We start from the raw sequence: 18695 nt of genomic DNA on the forward strand, positions 1-18695 counted from the left end.
CCACTCCAGAAACAATGGCTGCTATCATGCAATCAACCAATAACAAATGCTGGTGGGGCTGTGGAGAAAGAGAAACCCTGCTCCACTCCTGGTGGGAGTGCAGACTGGTGCAATCACTATTGAAATCAGTATGGAGATACCTCAAAGAACTAGGACCGGAAGTCCCATTTGACCCTGTTATTCCTCTGCTGGGTATCTTCCCCAAAGAATTAAAAGAATCATACCACAGTGATATATGTGCGCCCATGTTCAGAGCAGCACAGTTTGTAATAGCTAAAACTTGGAAGCAGCCCAAATGCCCATCAACTGGAGATTGGATAAAGAAAATGTGGGGTTTTTTTAATAAAATGGAGTACTACTCAGCCATCAAAAATGAGAAATTAGAGACATAGCTAAATGGATGCACATTGAGGCGATACTCTTAAGTGAAATAAATAGGACACACGTGTAAATACTGAATAGTTTCTCTAGTGTAAGAAACTGAAAGTCTAAATAAGGACTAAAAGGTATAATAGATAATGTGAAATAGGAAGAAAAAGGGCAAAGGGGAAGGGGGAAGTGGGAGGGGTAGGGGAAAGGAAAGAAGGGAATGGAATTAATATGAGAAAATGAAGAAAGGGAAACAAAGTCTTTGTAGATAGGGAGGGATGGAGGGGTTGAAGGGAGGGCAGGGGAATGAGGAAAAAATAAGAACCATGACAGCATGTAAAGGTGCATATTTCCAATGATGAATGTCATTATATTGTACACCTAAAACGTACCAATAAAAGGATATACAAAAAAATTTAGCATGTCCCTCTAAAAACAGCTATGTTGCAAGTGATGAAAAATATCATACTTCCTGCCAGAGAGCAAGTGTCAGATGTGTCCCAGTCACGTGTTTTAATAAGTGATCAGAAGATCTGAAGATTCCATTCACCACCATTTGCAAGGTAAGGATGTCCATATGAAGATCATAGTAACAGAGATAAATATGCCAGCCCAAATTGTTATGCCAAAGTGTGGCAGTTTAAAAGCTCTGATTTTGAAGGACATAGAAATAAAACAGAGGTAATTCCATCAATGTAACTCCAGCTCTCTACCACCTCTTGGTATTGAAGAAGATTTCAAAGAGTAAATTACTTTGCACACCCTCTGGCTCATCTCTAAGATACAGTGCATGCAACAGGCATAGCCTAAACTTTCTTCCTACTACAGCAGCCTAATTAAGCCAGAGATACAGTGCATGTATGTAATCCCAAGGGGCAACACATCCCGTTCTTTCTTCAGATGCCTATAAATGTCAGTGATGAGGATCCAATTAACAATTTATCAAATTATCAGTTTCTTCTTTCACATTAGGTGGAACTATGCACCTTAACCTGATCCTGTAGGAAGTAAGTCCTAAGTATTGCTCTGAGGCATTTTTTTATGTAAAATATTTTCCCTTCATAAAACTCATCTATAGCTTTATTACTTCCTGGCCATGAAAATATTGCTACTACTTAAAGCAGTACTATTTTTGTCAATCAAGAACTTCCCAGAGGAGCACTTCATAATACAGCATTTTTGCATTCTACGTTGATACATGGTTACTTTAAAGTGGCTATATCCTTATTGCATGATTGATTGATGGCTAGCTTGGGAAGTGCTGTGTGTATCCATTTCTGCAAACTCAGCTGAGCTCAGCACCTGATTTACGTATCTTCTCCAGAAACATTCTACTCCTCTACTCCATTATAAATCCTTGTTTCGATGATTTTTTTAAAAGTCCATCTTTTTTACCTTCCAACGAATGTTTAAATGTAAGTCAATGTTGTTAAATTAATATTTCTTATAGAATTTTCCAATTTTATCTTTGTTACACATTAAGCTCCTGTTGGTATGCAAAGCCAGAGATTCAAATTAAAATGAAGGTCACTTCAATTTATTTTATAAGGGTTTTCAATTTGACACGGCACCTGGCAAGCACCTCTATCTGTGTCTTTCACTAAAGGAGGGTGGTTTGGGGCAGGAAAGGAGCAGACTATGGGAGGGAAGGGAGGAGTGGGAGGATAAAGGAGAAGAATGTATTTCCAGAATCTAGCAGTATTTCCTCTGCTGAACTGGAGAGTCTATGCCCTCTGGTTCAAAAGCATCTGTATAAGCCAAGAACACTAAATTATTACCTAAAATTATGTGGCTATTGCCTTTTGAGCTTGAAGCTGCCAGGCTCCATCAGAATCTTGACAGACACCACGTCTTCAAAAAGTCATTGGCAGGAAGTCAAAAGTAACGATACCATGAAGATAGCTGTTGAAGTGGTTACATGCTGATGGTAAATGGCGAGCATTACTCATGAAAGAAAAGATATAACGTAAGAGAATGTAATTATGTTCTAGGGGTAAGGTTATTATAAATACCTCATCTCAGGTGGATTCCAGAGACAGCATTTTGTGTTTTACTTCATCAAAACTATGTATAAATGGTTTCATTTAAGAAATTTTTAATGTAATATATCTCAACATAAGGTGAAGTTAGAAAAAAGTGCTTATTTTTAAGTCACTAAAAAGATAATCCATAGAATTAAATATGCATTTCCAACAAAAATTCCTACAAAATTAGGAACATAAGGATGTATTCTTAACATTACATAGGCTATCATAAAATGAGAGCCAACGACAGAATAGCAGCAAAATTCTTGCAATATTTTCATTAAAATTTAGACTAGACTGAGTAAGCCTAATTGCAATTATTATTTAACACTGCTGTATAAATTCTAGCTAATGCATTAGCACAGAACAAAGAAATGAGAGCTATAATTTCTGTAAAATAGGGGATAATATTGTGTGTATAATTATGTATAATATTAGAGCTTTACACTGTATTAAAATGAATTTTAGACAGATTACAAAGTTAAACATAAAAAACCAAAAAATAGGATATTCAGGTATATATATTAACTTATTGTGGACAAGAGAAGGGATTTGTAAGTATAAAATCAATCATAAAAATAGAAATTCATTCTCCTAACTTAAAAAAAAGGGAAATCTAAAAGGCAAACAACAAGTTTAGTAAAATATTTTCAATGGAGGCAAAATGTTGTTTTTATCAAAGAATTTCTTTAAATTTTGAAATGAACACTCATCGATAGAATGGCAAGTAGAGGAGCTAATAATTTAAGATAAGGTCATCATATTGGGAACAACTTTACAATCATTAAGTTATATATGGTACCATAAATATTAAGTAGATGTTTTAAATGATTACAAAGTATCAGGTATTATATGAGGCCCATTTCTTATAAAGGCTCACTGATTCATCACAGTAGCCTTAAGAAGATTACTGATGTTAATATTAAACCTATTTTGTAAATGAGGACATTCAGGTTTAGAGAGATGAAATAACTTGTCCAAATAAATAGCAAAGAAAAGTCTAACTTAATTCTTTCTGAATCTATACTGTCTATGTTCCTCCAGCTCAAAAGAAATACCTTTGAAATTATCAATAACATGTAATATGTAAGAATTTTACATTTCTGAATATCCAATAAAACCCATAAAATTCTTTTTAAATTAATTTTATTGGTACACTTTAGATATACATAATTTTTACATTCATCATAAATCTGTACCTGTACATAGTATACCTTCATTCTTTTCTTCCCCTAATCTCTTCCCCTCCCTTCAACCACTCTTCCCCCTTTATTTACAAAATAAACTTCCATTTTTTCCTTTTATTCCCTTTTTTCCCTTTTCCCTTCCTTCCCTTACCCCTCCCCCTCCCTTGTTCCCCTTCTCATTTGAACATTTTCTTCCTACTTCCCAATATCTGTCATCCATTTTGGTCCTTTTTATAGTTTCTGTTTCTTACACAAGAGAAACAATGTGATATTTAAACATGTGTGTCCAATTTTTTTTCTTCAAAATATGGTCTCAACGTTCATTCATTTACCTAGAAATTTCTCAAGTTTATCCTTTATGGTAGAGTAGTTCTCCATTGAATATAAAAACCACATCTTCTAAAACCCATAAAATTCTAAACTAAAACATCCTCTTTGGGAAAATCTTTGCAACTTCCATAAAATAATGATCACTGTCCTTAATATCAAAAGTGCTCTAGGGGCCAGGGATTTAGCTCAGTGGTTTCAGCGCCTGCTGCGCAAGCACAAGGACCTGAGTTTGATCCCCAGTACCACCCCCCCCAAAAAAATCAAAAGTGCTCTTGCAAAGCAAACAGAAGTAGAAAAAATAAGCAAACACCATGAACAGACCATACATAATTATAATACCAAAAATATAAACATAAAATTATATAAACTGGTAGTCTAAGAAATGCAGATTAAAGGATAAAATGCCATTTCTCAAACATGACATTTTTAAATGATGAAAATTATAATAATCAATAGTAACATGGGTGAGGGTTTAACTAAATAAGAGAATGCCTAAATTAATCATGATTGACTTAAGACAGACTACGCTGTAGTATTAAAATAATTTTTCAGAGCAAGAGCATAATGGCTAAATGTTGGTTAGAGGGTACAAGGTCTCAAATAGACAGAATAAATAAATTCTGGAGATACACTATACAACATGGTGATTGTAGTTAATATTAATGTATTGTATAATTGAAAATTGCTAAGAGATTAGATTGTAAATGCTTTCATCACAAAACCATAGTAAATGCATAGTGTAATGGATAAGTTAATAAGCTTGATTTAATCTTTTATGATGAATACATATGTCAAAACACCACATTGTATACTATAACTATATATAAATTTTATTTGTCTATTATAGCTTAATAAATCTGGGAAAAATTATTTTCTCATGATACATGCTGACAGAGAAATAGCTCTACCCTTATCAGTATACAGTATGATACTAATTTTGCGCATCTGTACAAAGCATGTTCTTACACGAAATGCAATGTAATGTGATGTTAGTAATTTTAACTCAGGCCATTTAAAATTTCTCTCAATCCTCTTCACTGTTCTCCAAATTTTCTCAGTTCAGAGTATTTGCTTTTCAACAGAAACATTTATAAAATTTTGTTACAAACATGATGATGTATTCACCATCAATAAGAACACTTTAAAATGGAAAGTGCCTTCAGAATCTACAAAGCAACTTCATGTATATTATACTATTTAATTCATACTAAAACTGTGAGATAAATATTAGCACCGCTTTGCAGAGGAAAATTCTTCTCTCAATGATCACATTTCTTTATATTTTATGCTGACAAAGCACAGCGAAGGACTTGCGCCAGTTATAGGCAATAAAAAGGTCCTAAAAAAACAAAACTTTTTATTGGGAACATGCCCTAACAATAATTCTAAACAATGTCCCAGAACACAAAGAAATCTTTTGCTGGGCTAAATAATTGCTGTAGTTGCCGCTGAGTTTTGAGGGTCTGTGTGTAAGCTTCTAATTAGCATCTCTTATCGCCTGTCTTAATTAGCATCTCTTATCACTTGTCTTTTAATAAACATTACAGTCTTCACGGAAGTTAGCTCAGACACTCTCAGTTATACATCTGGCTCCAAACCCACAGGCTTGGTTACAGAGTCCTTTAGGAGAGTAACTTCATAAAGCTGCTGGGCCTGCCTTACAGTACTACATATTCCTGAGTTAAGCAGTCAGTTTGAAGCAAACAATGATAGCACCATGACTTGTAAAAAATGAAAAAAATAAGACTTGGATTGCTTCAAGTGTTGTTGAAGTTTGTGATCCTCGGAAGGTATTTTTATGTGTTTATTTATTTTGGGGGTTTTTTGTTTGTTTTCTGAGACAGGGTCTCACTATGTAGTTTAGGCTGGTCTTGAACTCACTATGTATTCCAGGTTGGCCTCAAACTCATGGTAATCCTCCTGCCTCAGCCTCCTGAGCACTGAGATTACAGGCATACACCACTACACCCAGCATGGAATTTTTATTTGCGCTAAAAATTTTATTCTAATGTGATCATTTGGAGTTTTCATGTGTTTAAAATTTTAAACAGTACGACAGAATACAAACTGCAAAGTACAAATGCTTTAAGTGTATATCCAATTCAACAGGCGAAATACGTTTTAATAAATGTGAATACGTTAAAATTAAAATATCTTCCTTCTTCTAATTGTTCATTGCTTTAAAACCACTAAAGGAATCGTTACTGTGTATTATTACATGGATATTACTGACAAGTTCCAAATGAAGTAGGTTTTATTTTGCTTGTATTTATAACTTTATGGAAATGTAACAGTAAGCTTTTTAGTGAACCTCAAACCATTTATTTCAATCAGAAGCAATAATGAAATCTCCGTAAACTATTAGATGTCACTTAGTCTTTTTATAAGACAGATTGTATGCTTAATGCCTTTTGGCATGAGTTGCAGTTATTGCCCCTTAATAGTTTTTATATTGACTACACTCAAGGATTCCCTTCGTTCTCCCTGGACTCCCAAGTCCAAATCAGCAGTTGATATGAAACAGCATTATTTCACAGAGCTCAGAAAAGAACTGATAACTCAGTACTACTAGTAGAAATAATAAGCTGTGACTGTAGCCAAGGTCTCAAAGCTATTTCTAAGGTTACACAGGCTATAACCTTGAAAAGCTATAACCATCATGGCTCCTGGTGTGCTTTCTTTCACACTAGACAACACTCTTCCAAATGCCTCAGGACAGCCTTGCGGATCTCAAGGACCAGCCCTGGTCAAATCCATATCGTCTGATTTACCCTACTTTAGGACAGTTCACTAGATCACATTGCTGGTGACCTAGAATCTGAGCATGTGCATAATCTGGAAAGAATTTCATTTTTATCAAAATACATTTCTTCTCTCTTTTTTCACAGCATGCCTTACTACATTAGAGGAAACATGATTCTCTTCTCAGGAGAAGGCACCCTTAATTCTGTACCCCTGACTTTAGTATCTTTCTTTCACTTAGGAGTAAGGAAAGAGGAATGAGTTCAACTGTACCCCTTTAAGACTTGACATGGCAGTGTGGGGAAGATATTTCTAAGAACAGCAGGACAAGCCAGTGAAAGCCCTGAGAACACCATTATGCTGCCCAAATGCTGAGTAATACACTGAGTGTCATTCAATTTATGAAGCCTGAACAGTTTTACCTAATTCCTCCCAAGTAGGGTCATGAACACCTTCACAGTAATTACCATTTGGAAGACACCATGACCAATGCCTTGTTTGTTACAAATACTAGGAAACCAACTTTTGCATTTTGAAAAGCCCTTTCAGGAACTCCATATCTGTAAACATGGATACACACTAAGAATATGGCCTTGCCACCACTGTAGATAATCCAAAAAGTGTTTGCAGGCATACATTCTGGAAGTACTTTGAGTATAAACAATGCATAATCTTCCAATTAACAGTTTTAAAGGTAACAAACTAATTTTGAAAATCTAAATTTTTAAATATTATTTTTTAAATCATCTTCATTATCGTATCCTCAAGCACACAGAAATGACTGGGCATTGTTTAAACTAAAAATCTACCATGGATTTATTACCAAATACCAATATCAGAAAGGAGATTTAGGCTAGGAGGTTTGTCTGCATTCAGCTCTTCTGTGTGTGTTTATGGAGGCTGTGATAACCAAGCAAACCTCAGTAACACAGGCAAGTACTTACCATAAGCCAAGCTATTCATCTGGCAAATGCTCTTTTCTCAACACCTGTCAGTAGCTCACCAGAAACAGTTTGCTTTCAGCTGGCAAGGACAACAATACACCTTCACTGTTCCACCTCACAGGTATATCAGTTCTCTAGCTCTATAGCACAATTTAGTCTTCAGGGATATTCATCACCTTTCCCTTCTGCAAGACTTCACACTAGCCCATTATATTGATGATATGCTGCTTGAACATAGAGAGTGTGAGCTGAAGCAACTACTTTAGATTTATTGATAAGACATTTGCATACTGAAAGGTAGAAAATGAATTTGTAACAATTCAGAGGCCTTCTACCTCAATGGAATTTTCAGGGGTCCAGTGGTGCAGGGCATATCAAGATATAGCTTCTAAGGTGAAGAATAAGTTGCTGCACCTGGCCCCTCCTACAATGAAGAAAGAGGCACAATCTCTAATATCCATATTTGGGTTTTTGACACAATGTATTTCACAAGTGAGTGTGTTACTCCAGCCCATTTACTATGTGACCCAAAAAGCTGCTGGTTTTGAGAGCAGGCCAAGAACAAGGGAAGGCTCTACAGCAGTTCCAGGCTATTCTGCCACTTGGGCCATAGGATCCATCAGACTGTGAAGTTTGAGGTGTCCATGGCAGGCAGGTAAGGAGACTGTCTGATGCGCTACTACAGATGAATCACAATGCAGGCTCTTAGTATTTTAGAGCAAGACCCTGACATTCCCTTCATCTTGGACTTGTAGCCTCTAAAACTGTGAAAGAACAAATTTCTGTTGTTTTAAACACCCACTTTGCGGTACTTGTTGGGGCAGCCCTAGGCAATGGATACAAATTTTAATCTAATGACTTCATGAGTATAAGCTCATCTCCTCTCCATAACAACTCTATGAGGTAGTCATTAGTGTGTCCCTTCTTTTCAGAGGAGCCAGAGCTGACCTAGCACAGAACAGAGCTGACACTTGAATTGTGCAGTTTGGTTCTGAGCCTGTACTCATAATCACTACACCAGGTCAGCAGAAAAGAAGAATGTGAACATCTGGTGCTCTTCTTCCCTGAAAGAACTCCATGAGCTGCCAGAACTCATAGAAACTATTTCTCAAGCTGAGATCAACACCAACTCACTGCTAGTGAGGGAAGGTGGTAAGTGCAGGAAGAGTAGGTGACTGCTTAGTGTGTGAGTTGAGAGATGCCTGGGGTACCCACAAACAGCTGATATTCTGTGATAATTCATTTTGTTAGTGGTGTCTGGCTCACTGAGAATAAGCACCTCCTCAGATTGTGTACCATGGTTGCTTAACCTGCCTCCCTCACCTCCGGCAGAGACATTCTTTTAAATGTCCTACAGGACCAACATTTTAATTCCCAGTCCTCCTTCAACTGCTTTTAAGGAATAAATATATTTTGATTTTTTATTTTCACCATTATCTATAATCAAATTTTCACCAAAGTTGACACTTTTACATTTAAAATAAACAAAAGTCCAAAATTCTATAACCCTTGATGTTCGTAGGAATAACACTCAATTTGGATATGGTGCAACTACTACATGTCAGGTACTGGGTCAGACCCTCCACACACAAGCAAGAACTGCATCTGTCTGGCTCCCTGAAATCTTAACCCTAGAGCTTACTTAGTACATGGCACATGCTCAATATTTGTTAAGTGAAAGGAAGGAGTGAAGCAAGGGAGGGAGCAAAAGAGGAACATACAAGTGAATGGATGGACAAACAATGAATGACTAGGACACATGGACAGATGAACAGATGGGTGGATGACTAAAAGGCAACTTGTGTGAAACTCCATTCATATGAAACTGTAAAGAGCAAGAAAGCAGCAGCCCCACCACCACCCAAGCTTGTCCTCCTACCCCTTCTGCCCACAGTTTTCCAATCAGGGACTGAAAACAAAAAGCCTACAGGATCTAGGCTGAGGATACTGACTGAGTTAGAAACACTGAAGTTGCCAGCTTCAATCTGTCCTTATAATATCACAAAGCCAGCAGGAATTCTGCGGAGGAGTTACACTTATTGTCACTGCAGCTTCTGCCAATAAGCAAGGCAAAAACTCCAAAGGATACAGCACATCTTTGCCAACCTCTCTTTCCTTTCTACATCCTTCTTCTGTGTGCTCCACACACAGAAGTCTTCATGTCACCTTTCTCTCTCCAAATTCCATCATCCTAGGATATTTCTTTAGAGTGAGAGATGTTAAGTGGAAGCCTTATTACCACTGAGTGTTGTTAATTAATTCAATTCAGACTAAGGTGTGAATGCTTAACCCTCCTACAGCATTATTAAATAAGATTATACTAACTCAAACAGTGTCAACTGGTAGATGTGGCAAGGAGGTAATTTCAGAGAAGAAATTTAGAAGCTAACCACTGTCTACCCTAGGAACCATCTTCTGCCTTTTCACATCCACTGGAAAATAACACCTTTACAACCCCAAGCCTGTCACACCTACCCCAAACCCCATTTACAAGCACTGCCACAACAAAACATTACACATCACTGATACCCTGCAGTCCAAACATATGAACGGTGTTGGGCGTGTGTGACCACGAATAATCCTATGAATTGTATAATTATAAACATGAGATCATAGCATATAATATTTGTATGTTAGCACAGTGTTCTCCTTAAACTTCCAATTTTTCCATCTCCCCTCTTGCTTATATCATTTGGTTAGAAAGAAAAAAAGGGGGGGCCTTTAGTGGAACCCTTCTGATTCCCCAGTATCCTCACTCTTTTCTTCTCTGACACTTCCAGTGCCCGGGGCATGGTTCCCCTCACCTCCTCCATGCCCTTACTCTCTTGAGTGACCTCCTTTTTGCCATATCATCACCATCTCCCTTTCTCTGGCTTCCTACCACCAACACACATGCTCCAGTTTCCCTCATTCATAAACACAAACCCCTTCCAAAGTCTCCCTTCTTCCCTTAGCTGTAGCCTTAGTTCTATCCTCTCAACCTCCATTAAAAAGTAGTGCCTGCCCGCTGCCTATGTTCTCATTGGTCACATCACCTATATCCACCAAGGCCCTGATGGCACGGTTGCTATGTCCCAAAGATTTCCATTTGTATCCTACCTGACCATTACCTGATCTTTTCCTCCAGTCCCTCCTCCTTGAACTTCTACTGTTTACAGTGGCTTCCAGAGCACTCACAACTTCCTCCTGCCTTCCTACTCTCTCTCTGCTCACTAGTCCCATGGTCCTTGATCCTTGCAAATTAAGTCGAATGCACTACCTGTTCATGGTCTTGTGTGCTTCCTATCATCACATTTCATTCTTATTGTTCATTCTATTTTATGTCTACCCTGCTAGACCCTACAATCTCTGACAGAAGGGTTTCTGTATCCTGCCAACCACTACAACCTGGAGCCCAGAAGAATGCATGGCAGAGAGAAGCCTGGTTAAAACAAAATTTACAGACAGATAGATAGATAGACAGACAGACACATCCCCATTTTACAAAGGAAGAAATAATAGCAGTCCAGCTACATACAGGGCAGACAAGGGACTCTTCCAATGTCCTCTGATTTCAAGTCTGATGATCTTTCCAAGCTCCTGATTCCAAAGCTATAGACTTCCTTTGGAAAAACTTGTTTCTACTTATATTGCAACTCACTGATCTCTGAAGAAGGAAATCTTTTCACTTTTTTTAGGTGTGTCTTGGGAAAACTCAACTTTACTCCTCTGTAAGAGACTCACTATTCCTGCCTTGATCATCCTTGGTTATAAACCATTTTAAAGCCATCTAATAGTCTCAACCAAGTGCAAAATCACAAAGATCAATGATGGAAATGATTGTAAAGGATTTAGAAGCAGCTCTACCAAGCAAAATTCCATATGCACATAGTGACTACTACACATTCTGATCATGACAAAGCCAAGGAATCTGGAAAAACTACAACACATATCACATTTTAAAGAAAAAGTCCTAGCACTGTTCATAAGGAACCAGGCTGAGTCAGAAAATAAATTCCTCAGTAATTTAAAATCAAAAGAGGAGGGCCCGGGAATTTAGCTCAGTGGTTCTGCCACCTGTCTCACAAGCACAAGGTCCTGAGTTCAATGCCTGGTACAAACAAAAAAAATCAAAAGAGCAATGTACATCTAAGCAACACATTCCAAATGAACAATGTGATCAACTACTACACACAGTTTTGTGTACATTAATTTTATTTTAATTTTTACATCAGTGTGTATCATTCTTTCTTACAATGAAGTCTGTCAGCACCATTTTTGGGGGGTTTCCTAACTGAACATCTATGAAGGAGTTCATAAAAACATATCTGCTTCCATTTTATACATCAATTTGAGGAGAATTAATATATATAGAAAGTGAATAGAGGCATATCTTTATATCAAACATTGTTATGGGATTTATATAAAATCAAAGTTGACTGAAATAACACTTTACATAGAAATTAAACAGTGCTGCAATGTAAGTTGAAATTTTCACATACAAATCTGACCTACAAAATGCATTTTCATGTCACTCACTGATCTAACCAAGAGTCCACAGTTCAAAGCCTACATTCAGACACTCCGTATCATTTAAGTCCTTTTCAGCGTCTAAGTTTGATACTTGAGCCTATCTGTTTTGCTTTGTAAGAGTAAAAACCAAAATGTGTTCTTCATGCCTCACCTCCAGCCCCCAGCCTTTCTGTCACGTCTGCCATGTCACAGAGCAGTTTTCCCAAAAGCTAAGCATATATATACCTTGGTCTCTGTGTCTCTTCATGGCCAGCACTTGCACTATGACTCCCAGCTCAAATGCATCTTACTTTCTAGAGGGTTAGTAATGAGCATTAAATTGACCTCATCTTCCTGGTGTCCTAAACTAAGTTTGTGACTGCTGACTGGGATCTCTTCCCTTTACTGGACACCTTCTCATGCCAACTACCCCGGGGGAAAACTGATCTCTTCCTTCTAGCTTCTCATACACATCAGTGGTACAGTCCAAGCAGCTAATTGCAATATATGCTTAAGTAGAGGCAAACCATCCTCCTGGCCTGTCCTAAAACAAATTAGATTCTCGAGCAGGTTATCTCATTTGCCCCCTTTACTGCGAGATAACAGATGGATATTACACTTCTAATTTTGCACAAAGCTTTCACCTAAGCTTCCTTAACCCCAGCCATTGTGACCTTCACTTAAGACTCAACTGTAGAGTCTAAACCAACCCAAGGACTCAAGGCACCCGTGTGACACTTAGATCATCCCCATTTCCCCATCAGGGTGATGTGTTGGCTGTCCCTGCCAGCTGAATATTCTTGCCATCATTTTCTTCCCTGGCTTCTCCAAGTCTTGATTTTCAAACTGAGGCATTCCTTTCCCATAGCACTCCAGCCAACCCTGAGGGTTACCTGTGCTTCTCTGCCTAGCGAGGACTCCACTGAGATCTAAACTGAGGGGACGCAAGGCCAGAGGCAGAAAGCAGGCTGTTGTGAAACAGCATTTTCTGTTACTTAATTATTCAAAGCCCACTGTGCATTTCAACCTTTCTCACAGAGCAGCTGTCAGAACTTACACACTTACACACTTACACACACACACACACACCCCATGGAGAATTTCTCTTTAGGGACTAAAATGCCACTTCCATGTGCTATGTCCTCCTCTCCCAAATGCATGTCCACTCGAACCTCCTAGAAGTCACAGTTGTACCTGCTTCATCTCTTCTGGATGAATTCTGACCCTGGGGCCTCCACAAAAGCCCTGTGGCCCTGTTATCTGCGACATCTTCAGCACCTCATTACCCCCAGAACTCTTAGGCTTATGGAACGTGTCTCGAGTGGACCCACACGTGTTTTGTGTTTCAGTGATTCCCCACCCCCACCCCGCCCAGGACGTTCAGGTTAATGGTGCACTTCTCAAATCTGCAGCAGCGCTAGGATTCGGTTATATGGAATCAAGAGCAATGGGGCCCGATCTGATGAAAGTTCACTAATTTCCCTTGGGAGTTTCTCAAAACAAAAAAAAGAAAAGAAAAGAAAGAAAAAGGGAGGTCGAAAATAACGGAGGTAACTGTGAAGCCTTTTTTTTTTTTTTTTGCCCTACCCTTCAGACCCAAACACTGTTACCCTACCACGCAGACGTTAAGAATTCCATTTGGCCACAAATCCAGATCCTTAACAGGTGAGCCCCCAGGGACTGCACTGAGACTTGGTCCTAGTTTGAACTTCGTATCTGGGTGCGGGATCTTGTCTTGCCAACCACAGATGACACCAACAAGAAGGAATAAAGAGACAATACAGACAGAAAACCAAGGAGAGTCCCAAACACCCTAAGCATCCTGGACTCCCCGTGGCTGCCACGCCCAAGCGAAAGCGACCTGGCCTCCTCCCCTCCCGCGCGCGCTCCAGACCGCCCGGGCGGCGCACCCTTACCTTGCGGGAGTACGGGGGCTTGCTCAGGTGGATGCCGTCACGGACGAGCTTATCCCTGATCATGATCTTCAGCTTGAGTTTAGGGTAGCTCACCAGCTCCCTGCTGCGGGGGGCGGTGGTCTGGGCACGAGGGTCCCCGCGGGTGCCCTGGGACGCGCCGCAGCACGGCTCCCCCCGGCGGCCGGCGGGGACGGAGTCCACGGGCGACGCGGACTGCGGCTCAAGGGTGAAGTAGAGGCCGGCGGCGGCGGCGTCCTGCTCCCGCAGACGGCGCACGGCCTCCAGGACGCGGCGGCGGTGCGCGGGCGCCAGCACCCCGATGGCATCCAGGTCCGGGTCCCCGATCTGCTTGCACACCTCCAGGTCATCGTAGCCGTTATCCACGAAGGACTCCGCGTACTGCGGGAGCTGCAGCGCTTTCAGCCACTCGTAAACTATGTTGGTGCACATGCTGGGGCCGGGAACCCCGCCGGCGGACACCTCCCTTCACCCGGGAGGCACCAGCTCGCGGAACTTTGACTCCTTCCTCGAAGGGGGAAATGAAATCACAGTAAAGTTTTCCTGCTAAAGAAACACTCAGGCCAGAGACCCGAGCCTTCAGAAGCGGCGAGAGAGGAGAACGTTTGCACTCACCAAAGTGAATCCCAGAGCATCCGCGAGCTCGCGGCGCGGGTCTGGGCGAGCGCTCCGCGGCGCGCCGCCCCTGGATGCGCAGCCGCGGGGGAGGGGCGCGGCGCCGCGCGGGGCGGGGCAGGCGCACCTCTGGGCGGGCGCGCGGTCAGCGGGGTGCCCCTGGCCGGGACGGTGCCCGGGCTGCTGGCCTCATCGCGCCGTCCGACCGCCGCGGCCGGCGACTGCATGCGAGTCCCGCGCTGGGGAGGCGGCTCCTCGTGGCCCCCGGGAGCGCCGCTTCTTCACCAGCGCCGGTCACCGTCGTCCTCCCCGCGAGGTGCGGGTGGCTTTGAGGGTGGCAGGCTCCAGGGGCTGGCTGCCTCGGGTGGCTTTTGACATTTCTTTTTAATCGGACTTCTGCAGCCCGTGGAAGTCTCTGCGCTCACCTCTTCCTGAGCCTGTCTGACGCCAGTGCTGCGTGCCCAAGGGCACGGCCCCGCCACCCCACAGGGCTGGGCGAGGCTGCGAGGTCAACGTGGCTGCGAGGTCAACGTCCCTGCGCGCAGATAGGTCCGCGTTGAGTCCTCCTTCCTCGGAGCCCACGCTCACGCTGCAAGCCGGCGATCTGGCTGCTTCTGTGGTCGCCTGAGCTGTGCCCCGAGCGGCGGCACTTCGGCGGGCGGGTGGGTGCGACTTGGGGACCGCCCGCGTCCAGCCCCTCCTCGCCACAGCTGGGCGCGCGGCGTGGCGGGGAGGCTGCCGCTGCTCCGGCCCGGCGCGCCCTACCTACCGCCCCAGACCTGCGAAAGTTTGAGATGGATTGTACTTTCTCCCTGGCGAAGGCATCCCGCCTGGTCCCCTTTCCTGCTTTCTGCCAAGCAAGACCTTTATGGGCCCTACGCTTTCTCTCCGGTGTCCCCGCCCTGCACTGGGCCCGGGCACGAGGGTAGTTCAGCCTCTGGGAACGCGCGAGGCGCTCAGTCCCGGGGTCGGAGCTGGGTCTCCTGCCCCAGGATCCCGTGCAAAGCAATACTGTGCACCACCGTGTAGCTGGATTCGAGGGGACGGCAGGACAGCTCTTCCCGCGGCACTTCCTTTCCAGACAGTAACCAAATCAGCCGCCTTTTCCCGTGGTACGGTTCAAGGCCAGAGCAAGCTTCTGGGGTGGGAACGCGAGCGGCAGGTGGAACAAACCGCGCTGCCGGTGTCTGACCTCCTGTTGGGGGAAAGGGAAGCGAGCAGCCCTGGAGACAAACGCTCTCTCTTCCCTTTTCGCAGAGGTGCGATTCAACTTCACATCTGGACTATTTCAGGACCTGACCCAGACCCTTTTTCTGAAGAAGTCCCGTGGGGCGTGCCTGCCTCCCGCCCCGACCTCGGGAGGTGAACAAGTGGCGATTCAGGGTCTGGCGCGCGTTTGGCTCCTGAGAGTGTGGTCTTTCCTTCGCTATGTCAATAGAGCTTACTCCCTGTTGAAACACAGACCCCTTAAAAAAAAATCAGATGATGCCGAAGAAAATACCCGAAGGGGGTGCAGCCCAAAGGCTCCCTGCAGTTCAAGGGGAACCCGGGTTCTCTAGCTCCGGACCCGGGAATCTCAAATTCAAAACACCTTCCAGAAAGGACCCTATCTGCCGTATATTCCTGGGGAGAGGCACGCGTGACTGTTTCTGAGGCTGCTGGCGGCCCCAGCACCGGTCACCCAGGCCCCCCCTTTCTGAAGCCCTAGCTAAGGTCGTGCACTCTGGTAAGGTGCAGGGCGCCCAGGCGCTGGGATGCGGGACGAGACCAGGGCCGCGCTCTTTCCATCGCCAAAGCAGGTGCACAGTGCCCCCTCGCGTCGGTGCCGGGGAATTTTAAGGCGTTGTCCAGGTGCTCCAGTCGCGCGGAAGAAAGTAAGCTTTATGACTATCCATTAGCTCCCCGCCACCTTTTAAAAATATAGATGTTTATATCACGTTTGTCTCTATCCCAACGCTCCCTCATAAAGGCTTTTGATATTTAAAAAGAAAATGTTCCCGTAGTAGTTTGAATTATGCTGCTGTGAAGCAGGTTATAAGCAAATATTTATTGGGAAATCAGTAATATGCCAAATACCTATACATCTCTATCTGTATACCTGTCTGTATATCTATCTATATACCTACTTATCTCTCGGTATGTGTATATATATATATATATATGATAAGTAGTATATTATTCAATATCTTACAGAAGAAGAAACAAACTTCACAGCAGTAATTTGCCCAAGGTGTCAGTGATCTCAGCAGAGCAAGAGGAAATAACTCAGGGCCACCTCCCAACTGTCCTTCACCGTTGCCAGTGCATACTGTGTAATACACAGAGCACTCTGCCTTTATAGACGGAGAGGCTTCAAACTCAAGGGTTTTTCCCTGTTTTTTTCTTTCCCAAGTTGTGTGAAAAGTCCAACAGTACTATTTAACAGTTCTTTACTTTCTTATACATGGCCTCTTCCCCTCGGGGAGCTTGAGGAGATTCATTGTCTCATTAATCTTCAGGAGAGGCAGTGAGTATTTTAATTTCCATTTTACAATTAGAGAAACTGGTTCGGAGGACGAATAATGACTTGCCCAAGGTCATATAGTAAATCAAGACAGAGACAAGAACAAGCCTGTCTTGTCGGAGTATCTCCCAACAGGCAGCAGTGACTCTCCTTTATTTATGTGCAAAGAACCATCCAACTAGGAAATAAGGCATCCTGTGATCTCTGGAGGGGAAGCCTCTTAGAAGTTAATCATTTGCTAATCTGTCATAAATAAAAACCTACTCACTTTTGACCTTGAGGAAACTTGGTGCCTAGAGACTTCTCTAGCCTGAGTGATGGAGACCTTTCTTTTCTGGATTCCCCTTCTACTTCTCCCACACTTGCTCAAGTCTTCCATGTGTGAACCCCCAGGCCTTCTGTCATTCTTCCGCTGACCTTAGTATTTGGAACCTCTTCCTAAATTTCATTCTAGAGGCTACTATGTCTAATCACAAATGCAGGACAGCGTGTGTCTGTGTTTCCCGTAGAGACACATAGCTGAAATCCACAGTGAACACTGGCAAGAACAATGACTGGCTAATTTTAAGATTCAAAACTGTAGACTTTTAGAGCTGGAAGGCCATTCCATATTGTCTCTGGCATCCAGATTTACATAGAGGAATCAGAAGCCCAGGAAAGCTAAGTTACCTACCAAAGGTCCCATGTCCGGTACAGGACAGGATTAAGACAAGAACCCGGTCTGGTTCTCACCTTACTCTTCGAGGTGAGGTGCCCTGCATTACCTTATCTTCACCATGAGCACCCCGCTGCTATCAAACTCAGTCAGTTACTCCTCAGATGTTCATTAAGCAGACATTGCAAGTCCAGGCACTGAAGCAGAAAGAGAAGAGTTTTTCTTCGTTAATTGGAACTAGAGAGATTTCAGCATATGAAATATATAAGAATAAACTGACAGCTTTTTTATATGTTAAAGAATTGTGAAGATTACAAAGGTACAAAGATGCTATTTTCTTCTATTTTTATTATTATCCAAATTCTGTAAATCACAAGATTAGGCCAAATTTGAAACTGAACTTTATTGAACATCTAGACAAAAATGTACATTAATAAGTAACTGCCTGTCATGACCCTAGTAACAACCTTAAAACACCAAATTAATTTACCCAGCACACACTGTGGTACACAGATAACTGTAAATTGTTGAATAATAATGCTTTGTTAAAGATTCTTTTCTTTAAATAAAAAACTTTGAAACATATACCAGGCCAATTATTATTGAATATGATTGGGGTCAGACTTCTTTTGACAGAAAGGACTCCTTCCTTGCCTACTGAAAAGCACTGGGAAAACAGCTTGTGGAGAAAGTATCTTTCTTTGCACTATTTTGGAACTGTTTTGTGATAATAATAACTATGGCAAAATGTAAAGTTAACACTGACCCTCTCTGAGTAATTAATTAATCATTATATGCAAGTTTTAAATTCTAAATATTGAAAAACAGCCTTTTTGCTTTGCTCAGTGATTTGATTTGAGGTTACAGAGTGAAAAATAATTTGTTTTGAAATTTTCTTGGT

At 42.0% G+C, this 18695-nt stretch overlaps 1 protein-coding gene across 2 annotated transcripts in view; it reads right to left on the reverse strand.

Annotated features, from left to right (window-relative positions):
• The window catches only part of Samd5 (sterile alpha motif domain containing 5), a 425986-nt gene extending 409741 nt beyond the window's left edge, over positions 1-16245 (reverse strand). For both annotated transcript variants that reach the window (XM_087193585.1, XM_004856904.4), the window contains exon 1: positions 14004-16245. In XM_087193585.1, coding sequence (XP_087049711.1) covers positions 14004-14453 — 450 coding nt within the window. In that variant the 5' untranslated portion in view covers positions 14454-16245. The remainder of the gene's footprint in view (positions 1-14003) is intronic.
• Between the last annotated feature and the right edge of the window lie 2450 nt (positions 16246-18695).

This window comes from Heterocephalus glaber, unplaced genomic scaffold, assembly GCF_053883595.1.
Source record: "Heterocephalus glaber isolate CG9 unplaced genomic scaffold, H.glaber_assembly_v1.0 deba00001593, whole genome shotgun sequence".
Taxonomy (NCBI): domain Eukaryota; kingdom Metazoa; phylum Chordata; class Mammalia; order Rodentia; family Bathyergidae; genus Heterocephalus; species Heterocephalus glaber.